Genomic DNA, 21054 nt, shown 5'->3' on the forward strand with positions numbered 1-21054 from the left:
GGGATGACAGATGACTTCTGAAAATTTATTTTGAGTCCTGACGCTTCGCCGAACTTGGAAAGAATATTAGCGAGCGCAGTGGCATCCTTTTATATAGCTTGACGAAGATTGTTGTATCATCCGCATATATGGATGTCCGCATGACAGACTGTTTTCCCCTGAATTTTGTCAAATGTCGTTCTTTTGTCTCAAGGTCTAGGATTTTTTGCAATGGGTCGATGGCAATGACAAATAGCAATGGTGAAAGAGGATCGCCCTGGCACAATCCCCGGCCATGTTTGATTGGTGCATTAGGGACACCATTTAGCAGGATTCGAGAAGATGACGTTGACAACAGGGCAGCCACCCACTCTCCATTTTCGAGGGAAGCCAAGCCTGCTCATCATGGTGAGTAAGTACTCCCAACGGACTGAGTCAAAAGCCTTTGAGATGTCGAGCTTGAAAAAACAGGGCAGGTGTCTTGGATCTATGGAATCGACGCACAACACATTGAACAGACATGAAGTTGTCATGGATGCTTCTTTTTTTAATTAAGGCGCTCTGGCTCTTGGAGATCAAATTGCTCATGTGGGGTGCCAGGCACATTGCCATGACCTTTGCAATGATCTTCGCGAAGGAGTGGATTAAGCTTATGGGCCTGAAATCAGAGATCGATTCAGCCCCGTCCTTTTTTTGGAATGAGCACAATGTATGCTGTGTTGAGAATAGCTAAATTGGAGGTGCGCAGCCGGTGGAAAGTATATCCCAACATTCTTTGAAAAAAAGGCATGTGAAGCTATCCGGACCAGGCGCCTTATCAGAAGGCATCTGATTTATGGCACACTTGATCTCGGATTCTATGAAGTCGTCGGCAAACATGTCAAGATTATGTGGCAAAATTTGCAACCGCTCCCAATTTAAATTAGTTTGTCTTTGCGGCGCACGCTTCATAATTGGACCACCGTAGCTTTGTTTTAACTGGAGTTTTGCAATGGTAATTGAAAAACAATAAAACTGCATAGAACATCTATGAGAAGGATTGCATGTACCCATCCCCAAGATCTATTCAAGAATGACACTAATGTTTTGGCACATCCATGAGAAACCTTTGAAGCACTTCAAATCCCCATGCCACACCTCCACCCCCTCTACTGAAATAGGAGTACCCGATCTTTCGCATGTGAAGATAACTCTTGGACTCCAAGTAAGATGGAGGTCCAATCCATATCAAGATTTAGTCCATCTTGGATCAGACTCTAGGAGCGAATCACACTAAAACGAATGCTTAGGTTGTATACGGACTACGAGTTTGACATTATACAAATGCACAGAAAGCTAGGAGTTAAGCTTTCCAACGCCACTCATCCCACATCAAAAATCCCTTTAGAGTTAACAGAAATCGTCAAACAAGTTGACGTCCAAAATCTGTCATGGTGTTATGCCACTGTCTTTCAAGCTGTTGGGTTGCGTATCATGTTGTAGTTCGTTAGGGACGCGTTAAGAGGTCCTTGGACACCACTTAGACTATATATTCAGTGGTCATCATCCAAATTGGGATTTGAATTTTGCTTAGATTAATATGTTATCAAATAGTTTCGTTGTCCATCGGTCTGTGAGACCCCAACTTGTAAGTTCCATCTATATTAATTAGCAATATTTCTAGATTGTGTGCTTCCTTTGTTCTTGATTTGTAGGCAAGGATTAGCTATCGTGGCGAGGTCAACCTGGCAGTGCACGATTGCTAATTAGAGAAGTGGTGTTGCGGTTGTTGGGTTCGAGTCTTTGCATCGGAAGTTAGATCGTGTGTGTCAAATTTCCTACCAACCATGACTTACCTTCACCTAACAGAAGATTGGACACTCCCACTCCCATCACCCTCCTTCATTTCCGATGCTCTACACCTTGCCATCCCAACATGTCTTCTTGTCTAGTTGCTCTTTACCCGTTGTTTTAGCTAGAAAGTTTTGCATACTGACGTTTATAAAGGGGAAACAACCAAATGGAACATGTTGATTTCAACGATCTAGATTTAAATTTGGAAGTGACCTGGAAGAGTAATAGGCTTCGACGGCCAGCATTTTGACCAAATCAAAAAAATCGTACCAACATTTGATGTTTTATGTGATATTGCTCCATTGATTCCTAGTGCACATGTGTGAAAAGTATGAAAGTTTGAGGACAATGCAACAAGTACCGTCCATTTTTTTCTTCACAAGAAGATATCACAAGTGGAAATAAATGTGGTCATGTCATGTCTAAAAACAATGCGATGGAGTGGTATGGGCAGACCTAATATCAAATCACCAGTGATGGCTCATGATTTCTTTTAGAAGACTTGAGACATCGATGGTTGTTGGCACGATGAAAGGTTGGTCAGTGGCTGCTTGATGAGGCAATAATGGTGCTCCAATAGGCATGAGTAGCATTGTGATGGATCCAACTATCGCACTATTCGTTTGGACTGGTTTGGCTTATAAGTCATGGCTGAAAGTACTGTTGACTGGTTTGGTGTGAGAGAAAAATATTGTTCGTTGGCTGATAAGCCATGGCTTATAAGTCGATACGAGCAAGCGAACAGGCTGTATGTTTTTAAATCTTATCACAAAAAAACTATGTTTTAGATATTATCACAAAAAAAACTGTGTTTTAGATCAAAAAGGCAATTATGAATCCGCAATCGAATGTACAAAATGTTCTAAAATTTTAATTTAGAAGAAGGTTAAGAAATTGAACAAATTCTGAGTGACTTAGGCTGTGATTTTCTTAAGTACCGGAGCACACCAAAACGAAAATAAATACTACCTTCATTTTGGCCGGCGCGCGGCATCAACATAAATCGCATAACCGTGTGATTGGGGTGGGAAAAAAAGGAAGACACAAGAGAGACGATAATAGGTTTAAGCCAAGGTCTTGATCAGCAATAGCTAGAAGTTTGTGCCTATAAGTGTAACAGAAAGGCATGGAGTAAGAACCCATATAATGAGACAACTTAAAGAAACAAAACTGTTGACAAAAACTATTTTTAGTGTAAAAATACAAATGGTATAGTAGAAAAATGTAGCTTCCCACGCCATTTGCGTGGGTCAGCTGACTTAATTGTTTTTTTACAGTAACCTCTCTTAGATTGAATGCTGTATTTATTCTCACAATTAATCATAATATAACGAGAAACTGGTGGTGCCTGGTGGCTTCCTAACCGCCGATGTGACAGCAGTTCATCATTCCACCAACTGCACACCCCGCGGGAAGTCGTCGCAGTGTCGGATGTGCCGCACCCTCCTGCCGGCGTCACCTTTTGCTTTGGCCCGGCAATCGTAGTCCAGCGGCGCATGGAAGCACGGCTCGATGGTAGCGGCGCGCCGGCACGGCGTGTCGGCGGGCGCCTTCTTGTCGACGGGGCTCGTAAGCACCCAAGGTCTCAGCCCCGCGAGCCCCTGCCCGACGTACCCAAACGTCGAGACGGCGGAGGTGACCACCGCGTCCGAGAAGCTGAGCAGCACCATCTCCGCCAGCGCCTTCTGGTTGTGCTGCTGCTCGCCGGAGCGCTGCGAGCCCAGGTGCGTGGGCTGGTACACGCTCACCGCCTCCCCGCCCGCCGCTCCGTGCTCGTGGTACAGGTCCCTGAGCTTCTCGGAGTACTCGCCGTGCAGGGACACGACGAGCACGGCCTTCTGTTTCCCAGGCTGGCCGCCGGCGGTGCTGCCGCCTTTGGCCGCCGCGGGAACGCCGCCGGCAGCACCGGGCAGGATGTCCTCGCGCTGCGTGCAGTTGAGGATCTGGCCGAAGAGGTCGTCGGTGGAGATGGGCGCCCAGTAGAACCTGCGCACCTGGATGCCCACGCGCTCGTCCGCCTTGGCGAAGTAGGAGTCGTGGTACCGGGTCACCATGCTCCACACCGTGTTGCTCGGGTGGAACAGGTAGCGGCCGAGGTGGTGGAACACGACGTCGCGGCGCGGGAACATGCGCGCCAGCTCAGCCTCGTGCCGTGGCATCAGGAACAAGCCCGGCACGAAGTAGTTGTCCGACCGGAACACGAGCCACGGCACGGTCCCCAGCTTGGCCTGCACGTCGTCGCAGAAGAACTGCTGGTCGCGGTTGTCCTTGGTGTAGTCGTGCCGCATGTGCACGTACAGCCACGGCGCCACGCCGGGATCCTCGCCGCGCCGCAGCACGGAGCCCAGGCTGTCGTGGTGCCACCAGTCGGTGAGCTTCTCGATGCCGCGGATAGGGAAGTCGTCCTTGTCCGCCGCCGGCAGGATCCACGTGGAGCCCGGGAACGGCTCGCAGAAGAGGCCGTGGAGGTCGTCGCCGCTGCTGTGGAGGAGCAGGACGCGGTCGGTGAGCAGCGCGTAGAGGAAGGTCGAGGTGATGGAGAGGATGCGGTTGCCGAGGCCCTCGATCGGGGTCCACACGGCGTAGCTGCACGATGATCCGGAGGCGGCGGCGGAGGACGACGAAGTAGCAAAGGAGGCGTTCGCGCGCAGGAGCTCGACGGCGCGCGCGTAGGCTGGAGTGCCGGGGCCGCAGCGGCGGTGCAGCGACTCGTAGCGGCGCAGAGCGGAGACGAGGTAGGAGGAAACGGCGTGCAGTGACGGCCGGCGGTACAGCGCGGCGCTGTAGCGGCTGAGGCAGGAGCTTTCGTCGAAGTCCGGCGAGAGGAGGCCGCCCAGCAGCCGGTCGCTGGGATCCGGCACCGTCGCCAATGGACCACGACCGGTGCCTTGGTCGGACACTGCCATGCAATGCATGCAGAAAAATTAAAGCAGGTGCTCCCCTTAAATTATTTCGTGCACATGTATATTATTGTTGACAGGGATACGATTATAGAAATGATTAGCACCAACTGCTTGTCATGTGGTTCAGTGGTTGCATGCTAATAGTAAGCTAGCGAGCCATGCATGTGCATGCATGCATGACACCGTGGGAGAGTACGTACGTACCGGCTTTGAGGACGACGCGTACTCCGGCCGAGACCCAGGTACCGTTGGCGCCCGAGGGCGTCACCCGGAAGCCGAAGAGGACGACGGCCAGGAGCAGCGGGGCAAACACGGTCACCGCGATCACAAGAACCGTCGTCGGCCGCGCGGCCGCCTGACACCACCGCCGTCGCGCCGCCAATCCACGCCACGGTGACGAGTGAGACCTCATGACCTTCTTCTGATCCATCACTCGATTGGCTGCCTAGGACTAGACAGGAACGAACTTTGCTGCCTAGCTATTTACCGTGTGGCTCGGCCTGCTCCGTGCGCTAGCGATGGGCGTGCTTATTAAGCTCGATAGCTTAATAAGCTTGCAGCTTGAAGACCCAACAAGCCAACAAGTAGGACAGAGACTTGCTGGGTCAATGCTTCGATCATCGTGCCAAAGTCCATGGCGCTAGCCAGTCAGCACTTTGACCTTCCGAATGAAGCAGCTTGGCGATTCAGCAAAGAGGCACGTACGGAGACCTCTTCGTCGTTTTATACCACTGTTAACTGCTGCATATATACAGTCAAGCCTCCGGAAGCTCAGATTCATACTCAAACGTAACAGTCACTGGTACAGAGACGGACTTTACTTCCGGTGGGGAACCCCCTCTAGTTCCGGTTCCCCACCCGGGAGCAAGTATCCGGGACTAAAGGGGGTCCTTTAGTCCCGGGTCAGGAACCGGGACTAAAGGGGGACCTTTAGTCCCGGTGGGTAATACCAACCAGGACTAAAGGTGCCTCCTGACATGCCAGGAGGGTGCCCACCCTTTAGTCCCGGTGCCTCCTGACATGCCAGGAGGGTGCCCACTCTTTAGTCCCGGTTGGTAACCCTAACCGGGACTAAAGGTTTTTTTTTTCCTTTTTTTTGTTTCTATTTCTATTTTCCTTTTTTTTCTATTTTCACGCTGCTACCAGGTTTTTTTGTTTCTATTTCTATTTTCCTTTTTTTCCTATTTTTAATTGATGATTCGTTTTGGTTTTTGAATACGCATTCTACGCTGCTAGAATATACGTACGTTTATAATGTTCAACATTTTATATAAACTATAGTACGAAGGACCTTTAGTCAACGATCAGCGATACAATCCTGTTCAAGTTCGTGTTGCTTGGTTCGAGAGCTGAGCTTTTAAGTTAGCTTTCACTCTTCTGAGCAAGCGAGGTGGTGCTAATAGGTTGGACTGGCCAGCAATTCTAGCATATTGCGTACTGGGCCGGCCCATCGAGGCTCCTGTAAATGCCCGGGACTAAAAGACCTTTAGTCCCGGCTGATAATACCAGCCGGGACTAAAGGTATACCTTTAGTCCCGGCTCGTAATACCAGCCGGGACTAATTGATTTGGTTGTGTTCAGTTGCATCGGACCAGCCGGGACTAAAGGTCTTCGTTTTCAGTGTCAGCAATAAATGCAAGCAGGTAAATGCAAGCCGGGACTAAAGCTCGTAAATGCAAGCAGGTACAAGTAAAGCACCGGGACTAAAAGTTCAGTGCTGGTCATCAGCTCGTAAATGCAAGAAGGTACAAGTAAAGCACCGGGACTAAAAGTTCAGTGCTGGTCATCAGCTCATAAAGCACGGCAATAAATGCACTAAAACTTACTTGTTTCAAAAGACTGCTTAGAGCTTTAGAGCTGTCCCTAGTAAAGTGCCGGTTGCATTCATAAAGCACGGCAATAAGTGCCGGTTGCATTTATGGTCATCAGCTCATAATGCAAGAAGGTACAAGTAAAGCACCGGGAGTAGAGCTTTAGAGCTTAGAGCTTAGAGCTTAGAGCATGGCAATAAATGTAACCGGGACAGCACGCTGTCAGTCCCGGCTCAAAAGACTGCCGGTTACAGTTTCAAGCTTTAGTCCCGGTTGGTGTTACCAACCGGGACTAAAGGGTCCTTTAGTCTGGGTTGATATTACCAATCGGGACTAAATGGTCTACCTTTAGTCCCGGTTGGTGTTACCAACCGGGACTAAAGGTTGAAGGACTTTTAGTCCCGGTTGGTGGCTCCAACCGGGAGTATACCAACCGGGACTAAAGGGTCCTTTAGTCTGGGTTGATATTACCAATCGGGACTAAAGGGTCTACCTTTAGTCCCGGTCGGTGTTACCAACCGGGACTAAAGGTTGAAGGACTTTTAGTCCCGGTTGGTGTCTCCAACCGGGACTAAAGGTCCACTGCCACTGTGCCGAGCGCAGTAGCTGTTGAGCAGGGACCTTTAGTCCCGGTTGGAGACACCAACCGGGACTAAAGGTTTCTCTAGTCCCGGACGCAAAAAAAATACCGGGACTAAAGCCAAATTTCGAAGTGGATCAAAAGTCGTTTCTCTACTAGTGAGTAGGCCATCAAGGGAAAATAGAGGAAGAGATGATAGATAACGATGAACTGCAGATCGTCTGCAGTCAAAGAATCCCGGTAGGAGCAGCACCTTTGCTGAACTCGCACGGCTTAACTTCACATAGCCACATCACTACGGCCTGGAATATCACTATAGTATTTACAACTAGCCAAATAGGGCCGGGTAGTAGCTAGCATTTTCTCATTATAGAATTAGTGTTTTTCTTACTTGAAAATATCCTTTGTAGTAATTGTGTTTCTTTGTTTGATTAAATTGATTCCCTCTTCATGCACCAATGTTGCATCCATCCGCACGGACTCCATGTAGCTATATATTGTCAATGAATTTTTTAGATTAAAGCTATTTCTGTCTCTGTCTCTCTCTCTCTTATCTTTTTTTTCCAATATATATATTACCATGTGGTCACAAATTTCTACAGCCGCCAAATCAATGTAAGTTTCAGTTTCTACTCATTCTCAGTAAAGAAAATTGTTGTCCAAGTCTCAAGAATTGTTTAGCTCCTTGGTCTCTTTAGAATTTAATTTTTGGATCACCTTGTACCACTGGTGATGTGTTGATTTCATGTGTACTACCCATGCCACTCTAACATGCCATTATCAATCATAATATGACCATATTTATTCCGCTTTTGACTAGTTTCTTGAAAAAACCAAATAATGTTCATTTCTCTATTATGAGCTTCTCACGCATACACATCATATAATGATATGACAATCACACATAAGCCCCTAGGTAACTGCCATTAAAGTTTTGAGATTTGAGTAACGATTGCTAGAATTGACACGTTATTATGTTTGGTTGTTTCTCATTTGTCCATGTCAATAAAAATGAATGTGGTAGACTAATAGTTTTACTTATTAATAAATTATTTTTTATTTAGGTACTTTTTCACATATGAAAATTATTTTGTTCCTACAAATTTTAGTTTTTAGTTTAGCTATATTAGTCATTATAATTTATGTAGACTCTTTTTTCTTTATGTTCATTTGAAAATCAAAACATTAACTTTTTATAATTTTTAGTAAAATTTTTGCCTTTAGAAAATATGTTTTATATGAATCTATATTTAGGTATTTTTCTTTTCAACTCGTACGGAAATCAAGTTATTACTTTTATTAATTTGTTTATTCTTTTGAAATTATTTTCTATTAATCGTATTAGGCATGAACTTTTTTGTTAATCTAAGCCGTCAAAACATCATGAAAGATTAAAATATAACAACATAGGTAATTATATTTCTGATTAGTCCCGTAATTGTATTAGGCATCGACTCTTTGATTGATCTAAGGTGTTAAATCATCATAAAATCCAATGATCTAGGGTCTTTTCTTCTTCTCTGTTTTTGATTAATCTCACAATGGCATGGGTTCATTGATTTAATCTAAACTATTATACCATCATAAAATCCAACAATGTAGGGTATTTTTTATTATTATAACCTTACAGTTATATTAGTCATGGACTATTAGATTTCATCTAAGATGATAGATTATCATGAAATCCGGCGGTGTAGCATGTTTTTTTGGATTGATCCCATGATTTTTAAGCCATTATTGCTTTTTTTGTTGGGCAAATACTAAGATAATATATGCTTGTTGTCGTGGCCTACAAACTGACCTTCCTACCTCATGTCATCTTCTATGAAAAGTTGATGATCAAGTCGATCAGATTCTTTGATAGCTGCCGACAAATGCAATGGGAAGCTACACTATTTTTTAACAAACTAAGCAGGAGATCTGCAGATTATGTCGATCAAGAAAAAGCTTTAAATTGGACTAACAATAACCTCAGAAAAGTTAACAATGGACAAACAACATCTAGCATGACTAACTGAGACAAGTCTAGTACCAACAATACGCTCTCAACACGCGCCAACAACAACACTGAGGACAAAACCTAGCGAAGAGGCTAAGAAACCTCAAATAGTAAGTCCAAGAAGGCATGACTTTTGAAACTATGAGTGGCTTGAGGAGGTACAGCAGCAAACATTGCACCATGCAAGGCAGGCACATCAACGTCTTGTTGTGGCGGTCGCTAGCGAATAGGAGGTGTATAGGAGGACATGTAAGGTCCTCACTATACCACAACCTATCTATAGCGTCCTACGGAGGGTCGGTATAAGTGGGTATAGCGACCTACGGTCGGTCGCTATAGATCTATACCGTCCGACCCTTTATGTCGCTGATAGTGGCGTCGGTATAAACTTATAGCGACCGACCCACCTATACCGACTGACCGTTGGATGGTATAGTGTAGATATACCGACGCATAGTTTGACGCCAATTGTAAACTTATACCGACCAATGGTGTGACTGTATATATTTATAGCGACCAACTGTCGACGTTATCCATACAGAAAAATAACCACATAATATCATTTGTTTATACATTAACCTTAGAATCAATATTAATCATACAATCAATATTAACCATACAATCAATTAACCGTACAATCAACATTCCCCATTTTGGACAATACACACTCATGACACATAAGCTGATCATAGCTCACAATTATATTATATCCATAAGCATTTGTCATACAAAAGTGATTACAATGTCACTTGACATGGGACTAGTCCTTGTTCAAAGGTATATGCGTTTAGCTGATGATCAAAAGCAAGTCTAATCCTAGCTTAACATAGCACGTGTTGTCCACTAAAACCATCAGAAATTGGGCAAAAGCTCAAAGTCCACAGCCATATAGTTTGGTTGCACATCCATTAGCACTATGATCAGGTTCTTGTTGACAAGTGCTAGCAGCATCCAAAAGTTTCTGAAAAAAGTGATAGAATGAGTGGTATAAACGAAGTACAACTTCCAATGTACATCTTACAAAGAGAATGAGATGACACAGTATCACGATTCAATTTGCCTCAAAAAACCGTCCAGTGCTTACCCCTTAGTTGTTTGTATGTTTTATTTTAAGCAATTAAGCCTTCAATACTTGAGTTTATTGTTTCAGACTTTTCATGTATTGATAGGAAAGCCAAAATCAAGATCATGATAGCTATATTACATACGACTCCAGTCTCCCATTCATTCTGATGTGACAGAATCATAGCTATATTACACATGTTTATTGAAGTTTCTAGCTCAATATGGTAAAAGTGTACTTCGAAAGCAAACACAGAATGTGTAAAGCAAGATCAGCATGCCACATGTGTAAAGCCCATAAAGGGTCATACAATCAAATACAGAAGCTCAATTCAGTGGCGAAAGCGTACTTCAAAATCACATAAAGTGGTGGAAAGGGTAAATTGAGAACGGATTTTGACCATGCTAAAATAGATTCATGGACACAAAAGTGAGTTAACAGAGGCCCAAGTTAATTAAGGCCCTGTTTGGCAGGGTTTGCAGGGTTTCACTTCACTAGTGAAGTTTTTTTTTTTTTTTGCTTCAGCTCCACGAACAGTTCCACCGGTGAAGCTGAAGCGGTTTTGGTAAACCGTTTGGCAAAATGACTTCCCTGTGAGAGCATGTTTTTAGGGGTCTGGAGGAGGAGCCGGGAGAAGCCACTTTTTTTTTTTTTGCTCCATCCCACCCCAAATCACTGTGAGGGCATGTTTTTAGGGGCTTCACAAGTGAAGTTATTTTACTTTATCACGTTTGATAGAAAACGGCTCTAAATGGTTCCTGAAGCCGATGGAGAAACCCTACCAAACGGGGCCTAAATCTGAAGTAAAGTCATCCTAATTAACAGAGGCTAGCGTGCTCGCTGTGGGGCGGGTGGCGGCGGGGTGTGAAAGATGAAGATGCAGTAAGGTTTTCCAAGCCCAGATGGATGTAAGAGCTGCGCAAACTTTCTGGCAGGTGGGCTCCGGTGGAATTTAGGCACAAATTGGGCTCCCCACAGGCGCTCAAAGCCCAATCCAGTGTTCCGACCGACCGGCGGACCTTAAGAACAAGATATACCTACCGACCGTCCACCAGAAAACCAAAATAAAAATACCGACCGACCTTCGGACGAGGAAATAAGAAATTGCGACCGCCTGTCTGTTAGTAATCTTTACCTATCGACGGTCCATCGGTATTTTAGTATTTTTACCGACCCTATGTCCCTCACCCTTCCTAGATGTGTTGTCCAGAGAGATGATGCCTCTAGCGGTGGACCCTTAAGGCCTTAATCATACACGGCTTTTATGCCTTGACCGGAGCGGTAGAAACGGTTAGTATTCTTCAATTGTCGCATGTGTATCTAAGGCATCTTCTTCGTCATCAGATACACCCTCCACTAGAACAACATCCTCAACAAAGGTTACCCATGTGATGGAATATGTTTGATCATCTGAACAATGGAGGTCCTAGAGACCACTTCAAGGGCATGCTCCATGGGCATCTTTTGGTTAAGTTTTGTGACAAGCATCCTCTTGTTCGTCTCTGTGAATTTCCTTAACAGAGGCGAGGATCAATGATGTCAGGGAGCGCCAAATTGGAGAAAGGACCGGAGAGCTCAACCATGTCAACGATGAAAGTATACGCTCTCCACGTGGCTCTGTATGCTCCATATGGTTGGCCACCCACGGTATCCACAACTTGATGACAGAAGTCTTCTTCGCGCGTCACTTCCTCGAGACCAAATGCAATCAAGTGTTCCATTTCATAAAAGAACATTGGAGACTAAATTTTAAAGTAAATAAACGCTAGACTACTAGAGCAAGACTAATAATACAGTGTAAGGTTTCTCTGCATTATTCTCTCAGCCCACCCAAATAATAGTTAGCTCTTTACTATTAATACATGGTTCATATGTCTCTCTCACAAAGTTTGTTCTCGTGCCTAAGCTAGTTGTAAGCTTATAGCCTGCTTCTTTTCTCTCTCCTTTTCTCTCTCTTCCACCTCAGCATATAGGCAGCTTATAACCTACTATTATACTTGCTCTTAGAGACCTAGTTCTTGTATAGGTACAAACACAGTAAATGAGGTTGCATGACACGGGGACTCTTTCTTTATATTGCCTTAGGCCCTGTTCGACTTACCCCATATTCGATTTGTTTGGCTTGTTTTTTCAGCCGGAATAGTGTTTTTCTCTCACAACAATTCAGTCAGAATAGTGTTTTTCAGCAAAGTTTCAAACCAGCGAACGAGGCCTAAATTTGTATGCGGGCAGATTGCAACACGGAGTATGGTTGCATGATCCTTTACCACGAATTACCATAAATACATTCTTGTTGCAATTTTAGCTATTTACTTGTATCTGATAATAGATTCTTTGTTCAGATATTTTACTTTGCTATCCGTATGGTAATCAAACTACAGAGTTAATCCCTTTTTCAAATTTAGTTATATGATGATAGCATATATTTTTTATGGATTCTTTAGGCTAATCTAAACCGTTAGATCGTTATAAAATCTCGATCAGCGCATTTTTTTCTCTTTTCGGTTTATCTCGTAATTTATAGCCTCTCAATAAACGTGAGGCTTCTTTTAACACTTAGTATATATATAATATATTTTTTCTCAAAAATACAAAAGAGTTGCACTTCATTATATTAAGATAAGATAACACCAAACAAGAACCCAAACACCCATACACACTCTACACATGCAAAACTAAAGCTTTAGATTACATTCTCGCCTGCTAAACATAAAAAGACACACAATCAAACAACCGGTACACCCTAAGGTAAAGGTGCCGGTGCAGTCAGGGAAGTGTCACATGTAATAGCCTATCCCACCGAAGAATCACGGCGGTCTGCAAAGATCTTAGATTTAATTACAGGGTTGAATCATGAAAACTGTCGGGCAAGATACATTCTACAATAGGCCAGGCTACGTGGTTGACCTTTAGTTTGAGGTCTGCCCAGACGAATTACAGGGTCTCAATACCTAATCCTAGTTGAGAATTACAAAACCGTGGCTATTTGTCACTTGCACCTCTATAGGATGAATAATTTACATGACTATTGGCCACTGTCGACATTCTTCACTAACAATCTCTTGCCATCATTACCTGCATGAGATACTGCCACAAGCCCTGCCGAAGACGCTGGTGTGGTATCTAGAGGCGATTGAATTTGGTCTACAGTCCAGTACCGTATAACTCCAGCATATTTAGGCATGGCACCTTCCAACATGTGTCTCTATCCAATGGTAATTCCATGTAATAGAGGAAGTGCTGCAAGAATGACAACTGCAACAAGAATTAGCTCGTCACAGCGTTAGGTGGTTGCCTCAAGATGACTCTTGGCTTCAGTCACTATTCACTTGACCCGCTATTTCTTGACGAGGAATCTGCAGATGTAAGAATGTAATGTTTGATTTGTCGCTAATGCACTATGGATTTGGTAAGCTGTATGAAAAAAGAACTAGGGCAGTTTATAGAAATAGAACTAGGACAGTTTATACCTCGTGAGTGACGCTTCCCCTCCATCGCCTCTTTCTTTTCCTGGCAACTGTGACAAAGGAAAGGGCCATCCCAGGGATGCAACTTTCCTGACTTTGACAAACCCTCGTGTATGGATATGCCTTGACCAGATTCCAAGTCAATTTGACAAATTGCACATGCAAAAAGTTTGAACATATCTCGGACAGGATATTCAGAATTAAGCCTGCATTCATCGGAAACCAAACGTCAGACATAGCATCATGATCTAAAGTTTCGAATGCTTCTAGAATCCAACTCCATATTTTGACAAAACAAGCTTGTTTTCAACATTTTATGATGTCATGGCTTTCTCACAATATTGCCATGATCGATAGTTCTTGATGAGATCTTGTTCCTTCCAACAAACATCTACTTCTATTTCGAGACATGAAATGAAAACACTACAGAAAACAGTTACGTTTTGGGGTTGTCCTAATTCAACCATTTCAAAATTTGATTGAATATTACTTTCTATGTGTTGAGTTTGGATATTTGAAAAAATGATGAGTATTGTCTCAGAAATGTGGTTTAGTAAAAGTATTACTTTTACTATGTTGAATATAAATACTTCTGTAAGAAAGGACACTAGTAAAAGTATTGCTTTGGAGACCAGGTCAATGTCCAAAATGTCACTTATTTGTGACTAGAGTAATTGATTACTGTGTGAGGAACTACATGGTTGATTAAGTGTTAACATAACAGCATGCACTTAATTAATGAAGACAAGCATAGCACATAGTCACAAACTGTAATACTATTGACTTCCCTTTAGAAATTCAACCCAAGAATGCAATACCCTGATTTTTTTTAATATTTTGTGAAGGAGTCATATACTCCTACTTGACAACAGCATTCATTATGCTCTATCAGGAATTAAACTTTTGTAGACAAGGTATGGTATCCAGCACTATCAAAAAATACTTCCAGGTCAAGTGGAATCACGTTAGCAGCAGGAAACATCATACTTCTTTATTGGAGTAGTAAATACAAGTATCTTTGAACCAGTATTGAAACAGTGCTCCACAGATGACAGTACATTTATTAATTGGAAAGCATAAGTTTACAGTATAATTATTCACCAGCTATTATGCATCCATAATCAAGATGAGGTAAGGGTACAAACCTCCTTGAAAGGGATGGGCATCCGTCCTCAAAGACCTCCACTAAACCTGGCTCAGGATAATTATCCGTATCAGCGAGAGACAACGAGTCAGATGCCGTTTTCCTTAAAAAGAATTTTTTTAGAAGTACAAGGCCTTTTCCTGGCGTTTTTGGAGATTCTATAGTGCATTTTGGTTTCTCTGGTGGTATTATGTCAATGACAATGCAAGTTGTATCATCTCTCAATCCTTTTGATTCAACTGCTTCCTGCAAACAGTACACCGGTTAGGAACAGTACAACTGAGGATTTCAGACCTTGTGTTAACATGGGTGGGGAAGGGTATTAGTATTGTACTTTAACAATTTGCTCAGCTGCAGCCTCAGGAGGAAGCCCTTGTGCACATCTAAAAGCCATGTCCGCAGTTAAAGCATCCCAAACACCGTCGCTTGAAATAATAAGACGGCCTCCAGCATTAGACAGCTACAAGCATTGCAATACACCATTATTTTTCAAAATATGATCAGATTAAAATGAACAAAGAATCACTTCAGAGAAAATCACAGAATAATCCTCTCAGAAAAGAAAACATAACTATAGTTGCGTATAACAATGAGCAAACTTTGCAGACAAAGGAGATAAGAACGAAATCTGGCAGTCAGTTTATAAATACTGGAAAATATATGTCTAGACAAAGTGATGTATCATCTGAATAGTCAGGTAACAGGTACAGGATAGAATACAGTTTGGCCTCAAACATTACAGTTAATTTACAAGGATAGGTTCATATAACGACAGAAAATTCAGATGATAATGATAATGAGAATATCCAAACAGCAGAACTTCTGGTACTTGAATGTGATATCACTACAGTGAGAGTTTACAATTCAGTTTTCTCCAGAAATGGTGTAAAGTGACTTTCCAGCAGTGTACCTTAATTTGCTTCACATAAGGAACCGGAATGATAAATTCACCTACGTCCTGATCACCAATCGATCTTGAGAGGCATAGACCACCTGGCCAACATCTAAGGGGACCAATCTGGATGGATAAAAAAAAGGAATTAAGGATCAAAAGGGGGTGTGAATCGCATCTACAAACCAAAAGATAGGACTCTAAAGGAAAACCTATGGAAGATGTCCAACATACAACAGGTATTAAAATGTTCAAGCCGGTACTCACATACAGTTTGATACATCAGTCACATAGATTAAAATAATAAAAATATGCAGAATTGAGAGTTGGTGGCTAAGTTGCACAAGCATAATTTCTCAGTCAATCCAAGAGCTCCATCCAGCTAAGCTACCACCTAGCACGACTTAAAGCCCCACTTACCCAATGAAAATACTAACGTCTAATAGCTTGCTATACACCAAATCAGTCACTGACAGGAACCAAACTGCCAAAGCCTTTTTTTCAGAACACAAAAAACACCTTTAAAAAACAGTTACCTGCCTCAGGAACTTTAACAAAAAAAAAAGAGTATTAAATATTTCACCAAAAGACAAAAAAAATAAAAGCACGTTAGCTGTTTTTCAATAATAAAGAAATCTCTTTTTTTTGCTACCAACTGCATAAATTAGATGGAAAACTTTGGGGTGAGTGAAAAGGCAAAGAGCAACCTCAACACCACCGATGACATTTAGCCTTCCAACTTCACCTCCGCATTCGGTTACACGTCCAACCCTACAAATCAAAAAAACTAACAAGTCAGAAGAGCCAAACGTGTAACCAACTATAGAACAACAGTACACCATGAGAAAGCGGTCTTACTCCTCTTCATTAGCGTCAAAGCGATGGTCAGCCGACAAATAGTAGATGGATCCCTCAGCTTCAAGGACGCAACGTGAATCACCAACGGATGCAACAGTTACAACGGAGCCATCAATTATGGCATGCGTCACGGTTGTCCCCGAAGAATGAGCTGAAAAAATGTACAAGGAACAGGCAAACGGGGCTCAGCTCTTGTACCATCTTACTGCAGGGTGTACCACCAAACCATTTACACGGTCAATTTGAATGAAACAATCACCTAACGCCTGGCCATAGAGATGCCAGGTTACTGGTACTCTACTCAACTAGTAGTACGGCGGGGTAGTACTTGCTATAGTTGCTAGGGAGGGCAGGCACCAATCAATTTATTTCCATGAATGAAAGGAATTCCCGTTACCTTTGGTTTGGAAATCCTTGTCGGTCTTGACGAACCCCGCGACGAGCGCCCTCGGGAGCGCGGCGAGCCACTCGTCCCTGCTCAGATCGGTCGGGACGCAGCCGAGCACGTTGCCGAGGAGGTGCTCCTTGGCGTACACCGCGGCGGCGCTCCCGTTGTGCCCATCGAACAGCTGCGAGAACGAACGAGACCAGACACCGGCGCCGGCGGGGGGCGCCCTCTCAGAACGAACCCGGAGCATAGTAGCAATACTACTACCATTCATTGGGAAATCGAAGACGGTCGAGGAGGGGAGGTGGGCGGGGAGCGCTTACGGCGAAGGCGGAGAAGGAGGTGGACGGCGCGCCGGGGCGCCGGTCGCAGGTGGGCTTGAGCAGCGCGAAGTCCTCGCCCTTCTTCGCCCGGCAGGCCTGCCCCGCCGCGACCGAGGGCCGCCGCTCCCGCTCGCCGTCGCCGCCGCCTCCCAGCGCGGCCCGCTCCGCCGACGCCTCCCGCCGCAGAAGGTCCCCGAGCGCCACGCTCCCGGTTCGCCGCCTCCCGCTCCGCGACGCCGACGACATCCTTATTAGTCACAGCCAGATCCCAGCAGTGGCTGTAGTAGTAGATCGGCGGGCGAGCATCGCCTCGCCACTCGCCTTGCTGGCGCTAGCGGCTAGCGCGCTGGTCTAGTCTGGTCGGGGAGCACGAGCACGAGTGCGCACTAGCCTTTTCCGCCCGCAGCCCGCTCGCTGCCTGCCGCGCTCGCGGCCTCGGCTTTTTGGGGTGGGAGGGGAGGGTTTGGCTGGCCGGGGACCCCGCTCGGCGCGCTGCGGTTGCTTTGCGGGACGAGGGAGGGAGGGAGGCAGCGGCGGGGGCAAGCGAGCGACCTGTCACATGGGGCGCTCGGTACAGGACGCGCAAATCCAGCCCGCTCCCACGCGCGCCCTCGAGTGAAACGATACGAAATGAAATCCCGAAAAGCGAGCGGCAGGAGGGAAGACGGGAGGGAGCGCGCGGCCGCGGCGCACTAATAACTGGGCGGGGGCGCGTGTGCGTTTTTAACGCCGGGACGCGGCACTGCGGCAGGCGGGTGGGTCAGGTGGGGTGGCACCTGACCTGAAGTCGTCGTCTTGTTGGTCGGACGAAAATGGACGGGATGAATCTCGTTCCGTACGCAACCGTATACCGTTTTTTCCGTGTGTTTTCGTTTTTTTCCGCTGAAAATGGGACGGAGTGAAATATGACCGGGATCGAAAACGACAGATCGTTTATTCGTCCGTATTTGCGGTATCCCGTTTTCGACTCGGATATCTCGTTTTGCATCCTGTTTTTATTAAATCCGGGATAGGTCGGCTAAGATCTCAGTCCATCCATAGAGCTGGCCCAACTTGGCCCAAGACACAATACAGCACCCGCACCGCACGCTGGGCACTTCGGCGGTCGCGCCTCATCCCTAAGGGCGACGCGACCTCCTCCGCCCGCCGCCCTCTTTCTCTTCCTCCAATCCTCCGGTGCCGGACGCTGGCAGCCGCGCCCTCAGACCGGCTTATGTCGTGGGCTGGAGGACGAGGAGATCGTGGTGGCTAGAGCAGGTGCCCACCGCGCTCGACGTGGAGCGCGGCGCCGGCTGCGCGCACTGCGCCGGCTCCGATAGCCTGCTCACCATCGACGTGCTCCTGGCAATGCTGAATCGCTTCTTCACGAGCGTCGATGTGCTCGCGCACGTCGGAACCATCGTAGGCCTAGCGTAGTTTGCACCGTAGCCAGTCATGCCGTGTCCAACTACTAATTTGTACAAATTGCTGTTAGAAAGTTATCGATTGGAGACTGCTTTGCATTTGATTATGTGTTTTCGTATCGATTATTATTAATCTGAACTTTCAAGCATTCGAGTAACTGGTTCAGTATAGGCACGACCTGAACAAATTTTGCTACTAAGTATTGTCTGACAGTATTCGTTATTTGACCATAACAGAAACATCAATCAATCAATCAGAAGAACCTGTTTGCCGTGATTCAGTGATCAGCTTGCTGCCTGGAGTACTTATGACAGCAGGGAAACAATGTAATAATATTTATGTGTGGTCTGTTAGGTGTATTATCTATTTACTAATGCACTTTGGTTTCTATATTTGAGCTATTATATGCGGCGTGCAATCCAGGCTTAAGTTTTCGCTTACCGCTCCTGCTCCCATTTTCGTAAAAAAAAATATATAAAAAATTTCGTCCGTTTCCGACCGTTTTCATCTACAGTGTTCACCGTGGACCAAGTCGTGTTTTTTTAAGGCTCTTCATTCATTCATCCAGTCGTCCAGGTCTTCGGCAGTGTCCTGTAGCTGTACATCAACAAGAATTTTCTGCCACAGCATGTGGGTCTGAAAGCAGTACTGTCCTACGTGGCAGGATCTGATGTGCATTGACTCCCGGGACCATTTTTACAGAGTCCAACGGTGGCGTTGGCGTGGGCCTTCTCCACTGCCCGATGCACAGACTAACTGACATGGCATCCTCAAACCACCCAACATCACTGGACAAGCCGACACTGACATGGCATCCTCAAGCTGAGGAGAAAGAGGAACCGATTTATATTTGAGAACCGACTCTTCGGTTATGTTTAGGTGCGCAAAAATATAGAGAAATTTTATAGAAATTAGTTCATTTTTACAGTAAAAACACACGAAACATGAAAGTTTTCCGTGTTCAAGGGACCTTAGTTTGGAGATAGACAAAGGTGGAAAGGTTTCACCCCTAATTTGGGCAATAAGATTGTCCCATCTCAACGTTTAATGAGGGCATACGAATTCTTCACTAGTTTGTGTTTGGTTAGAGGATATTAAGGGTACGGTTAGACGTTAGAAATGTTTTAGATCCTTAAGTGAACCTCATGAATCTCTATCAAACACTCTATTTAGTGAAGCGATTCTTTGCAGAACACCCATTGTATAAATGTTTCTCTGTTTTGAACTAGGAATGAGAATTAACCAAATAGATGTTTTGCAGTGATTATAGTCCAATTCAAGAAGAATCTTGATCGATAGCCAAATGGTTTCATTTATTCTTGTCAAGTAATTCTATTTCAACATAGAAATGTTTATAGAGAGAATTTGGATTTGCACATTTTTAGGAGAATCTAGATCCCTACTGAACACACCTTGTTCCCTTAGAGGATGACCTTTTTGTGTCTCACAGCTATCCCACTTCATTCGCCACTATTGTTAGTGCCACTGTCATTAACTTAGTAACGCTCTAACTTGCATTTAAATTACACACATACGTTATTATTAAAATTAAACTGGTTTTCTAAATTTGGATCTAGAGTGTCTTCCATCATAAAAAATAACCTAAAGCAGATATATCTTGTATCTGGCCATTGAAAATTAACTTAAAGGTAAATCCTAAATCAACATCTAAATTATGTGCTCATTCTGTCATTTCTAAATTAGCGGGATCTGGCAATTATTAGACCTTTGTTGTTTTACTTTGCATATTTCTGCCAAATGAAGCAAATTGGCTGTAGATTGTAACAATCCATATGCCAATAATTGCTACAATCCAACAATTTGTTTCTCTCTAGCATAATGGTTCTTAAAAATAGCCTAGAAGAACCCCAAATATGCATTGCCTACCTCTTATATTTGTAAAATATATCCTGAAGTACTCTACACATGCTTATATATAACACACATCTCCCACTGCCAATATATATAGAAAACTAAAGCCAAAGTGTACGTGCTCGATGCTTGTCACAACGTCCTTGTATACATGTGTATGCATGAAGCAATGGGCATATTGGTTTTCATAAAAAATAAAAACACGTAGCTCAAACTAAAGTTTCAACTAAACATATGTCAACACACATGGAGGTGCCATGGTGTCGATGCAGAAAGTGACCAACACGTAAATATTTATAGTTTTGCCGTACGTTGTGATCGGAGGTGGCCTAGCACTCAATAACACATGGATTTATACTGGTTCAGGCAACGTGCCCAACGTCCAGTTTGAGTCGGTCGGTGACTTTATTCCTAAGCCCAGGTAATCGAAGTTTGCAGTGGGGTTACAAACGAGGAGAAGAAAGACGGGGGATACAAGAGGTCTGGTTGGACTCTGGTCTGAAGGGCCGAGAGTGACGGAAGCCCCGCTACGAGCTAA

The 21054-nt window shown here is 44.6% G+C and overlaps 2 protein-coding genes across 2 annotated transcripts; both read right to left on the reverse strand.

Annotated features, from left to right (window-relative positions):
- Positions 1-3114: 3114 nt before the first annotated feature.
- LOC136490739 (probable fucosyltransferase 7) lies at positions 3115-5145 on the reverse strand. Its single transcript, XM_066486936.1, has 2 exons — positions 4920-5145; positions 3115-4711 (listed from the first exon to the last, which is right to left on the reverse strand). Exons 1-2 carry the CDS (start codon positions 5143-5145, stop codon positions 3198-3200), a joined length of 1740 nt encoding a protein of 579 aa, XP_066343033.1. The 3' UTR covers positions 3115-3197.
- A 7789-nt stretch (positions 5146-12934) lies between these two features.
- LOC136490675 (probable protein phosphatase 2C 40) lies at positions 12935-17928 on the reverse strand. Its single transcript, XM_066486877.1, has 9 exons — positions 17241-17928; positions 16927-17098; positions 16530-16680; positions 16379-16442; positions 15690-15797; positions 15114-15239; positions 14781-15025; positions 13639-13841; positions 12935-13524 (listed from the first exon to the last, which is right to left on the reverse strand). The coding sequence occupies exons 1-9, from the start codon at positions 17484-17486 to the stop codon at positions 13490-13492; spliced, it is 1350 nt and encodes a 449-aa protein (XP_066342974.1). The 5' UTR covers positions 17487-17928; the 3' UTR covers positions 12935-13489.
- Between the last annotated feature and the right edge of the window lie 3126 nt (positions 17929-21054).

The sequence above is a fragment of the Miscanthus floridulus genome, chromosome 11 (genome assembly GCF_019320115.1).
Source record: "Miscanthus floridulus cultivar M001 chromosome 11, ASM1932011v1, whole genome shotgun sequence".
NCBI classification, from domain to species: domain Eukaryota; kingdom Viridiplantae; phylum Streptophyta; class Magnoliopsida; order Poales; family Poaceae; genus Miscanthus; species Miscanthus floridulus.

What these genes read in the sequence shown, in the direction of transcription:
- LOC136490739 (XM_066486936.1), bottom strand. Translation starts at nt 5,145, where the DNA reads ATGGATCAGAAGAAGGTCATGAGGTCTCACTCGTCACCGTGGCGTGGA. An exon ending in ACGCGTCGTCCTCAAAGCCG is followed by an intron (nt 4,712 to 4,919) that starts GTACGTACGTAC and finishes ATTGCATGGCAG; the next exon opens with TGTCCGACCAAGGCACCGGT.
- LOC136490675 (XM_066486877.1), bottom strand. Translation starts at nt 17,486, where the DNA reads ATGTCGTCGGCGTCGCGGAGCGGGAGGCGGCGAACCGGGAGCGTGGCG. An exon ending in ATGTCATCGGTGGTGTTGAG is followed by an intron (nt 15,798 to 16,378) that starts GTTGCTCTTTGC and finishes TTATCCATCCAG; the next exon opens with ATTGGTCCCCTTAGATGTTG. An exon ending in GGGGAAGCGTCACTCACGAG is followed by an intron (nt 13,525 to 13,638) that starts GTATAAACTGTC and finishes TTACATCTGCAG; the next exon opens with ATTCCTCGTCAAGAAATAGC.